The sequence below is a fragment of the Eimeria mitis genome, genomic scaffold (genome assembly GCF_000499745.2).
Source record: "Eimeria mitis Houghton genomic scaffold, Emh_scaff1987, whole genome shotgun sequence".
Classification (NCBI taxonomy): domain Eukaryota; phylum Apicomplexa; class Conoidasida; order Eucoccidiorida; family Eimeriidae; genus Eimeria; species Eimeria mitis.
In genome coordinates, this window is record NW_013570310.1 from 7,810 (window position 1) to 8,359 (window position 550).

The 550-nt window shown below is 44.9% G+C and overlaps 1 protein-coding gene across 1 annotated transcript in view; it reads left to right on the forward strand.

Annotated features, from left to right (window-relative positions):
• The window catches only part of EMH_0046940 (protein phosphatase 2C, putative), a gene marked incomplete at both ends in the record, with an annotated part of 3,556 nt that overhangs the window by 2,812 nt on the left and 194 nt on the right, over window positions 1-550 (forward strand). Inside the window, 3 exons of the mRNA XM_013496224.1 lie at window positions 149-181; window positions 327-359; window positions 421-453. Coding sequence (XP_013351678.1) covers window positions 149-181; window positions 327-359; window positions 421-453 — 99 coding nt within the window. The remainder of the gene's footprint in view (window positions 1-148; window positions 182-326; window positions 360-420; window positions 454-550) is intronic.

The window sequence follows — 550 nt, forward strand, 5'->3', positions numbered from 1 at the left end:
TGTTTAGTGTTTATTGTTTAGGGTTTAGGGTTTAGGGTTTATATGTGTGCAGTATCTCGTGCGTTTGGTGACCGGGACCTGAAGGGTTTAGTGTTTAGGGTTTAGTGTTTAGGGTTTAGGGCTTAGGGTTTAGGGTTTATGTGTGCAGTATCTCGTGCGTTTGGTGACCGGGACCTGAAGGGTTTAGGGTTTAGGGTTTAGGGTTTAGGGTTTAGGGTTTATGTGTGCAGTATCTCGTGCGTTTGGTGACCGGGACCTGAAGGGTTTAGTGTTTATTGTTTAGGGTTTAGGGTTTAGGGTTTAGGGTTTAGGGTTTATGTGTGCAGTATCTCGTGCGTTTGGTGACCGGGACCTGAAGGGTTTAGTGTTTATTGTTTAGGGTTTAGGGTTTAGGGTTTAGGGTTTAGGGTTTGTGTGCAGTATCTCGTGCGTTTGGTGACCGGGACCTGAAGGGTTTAGTGTTTAGTGTTTATTGTTTATGGTTTAGGGTTTAGGGTTTAGGGTTTAGGGTTTATATGTGTGCAGTATCTCGTGCGTTTGGTGACCGGGA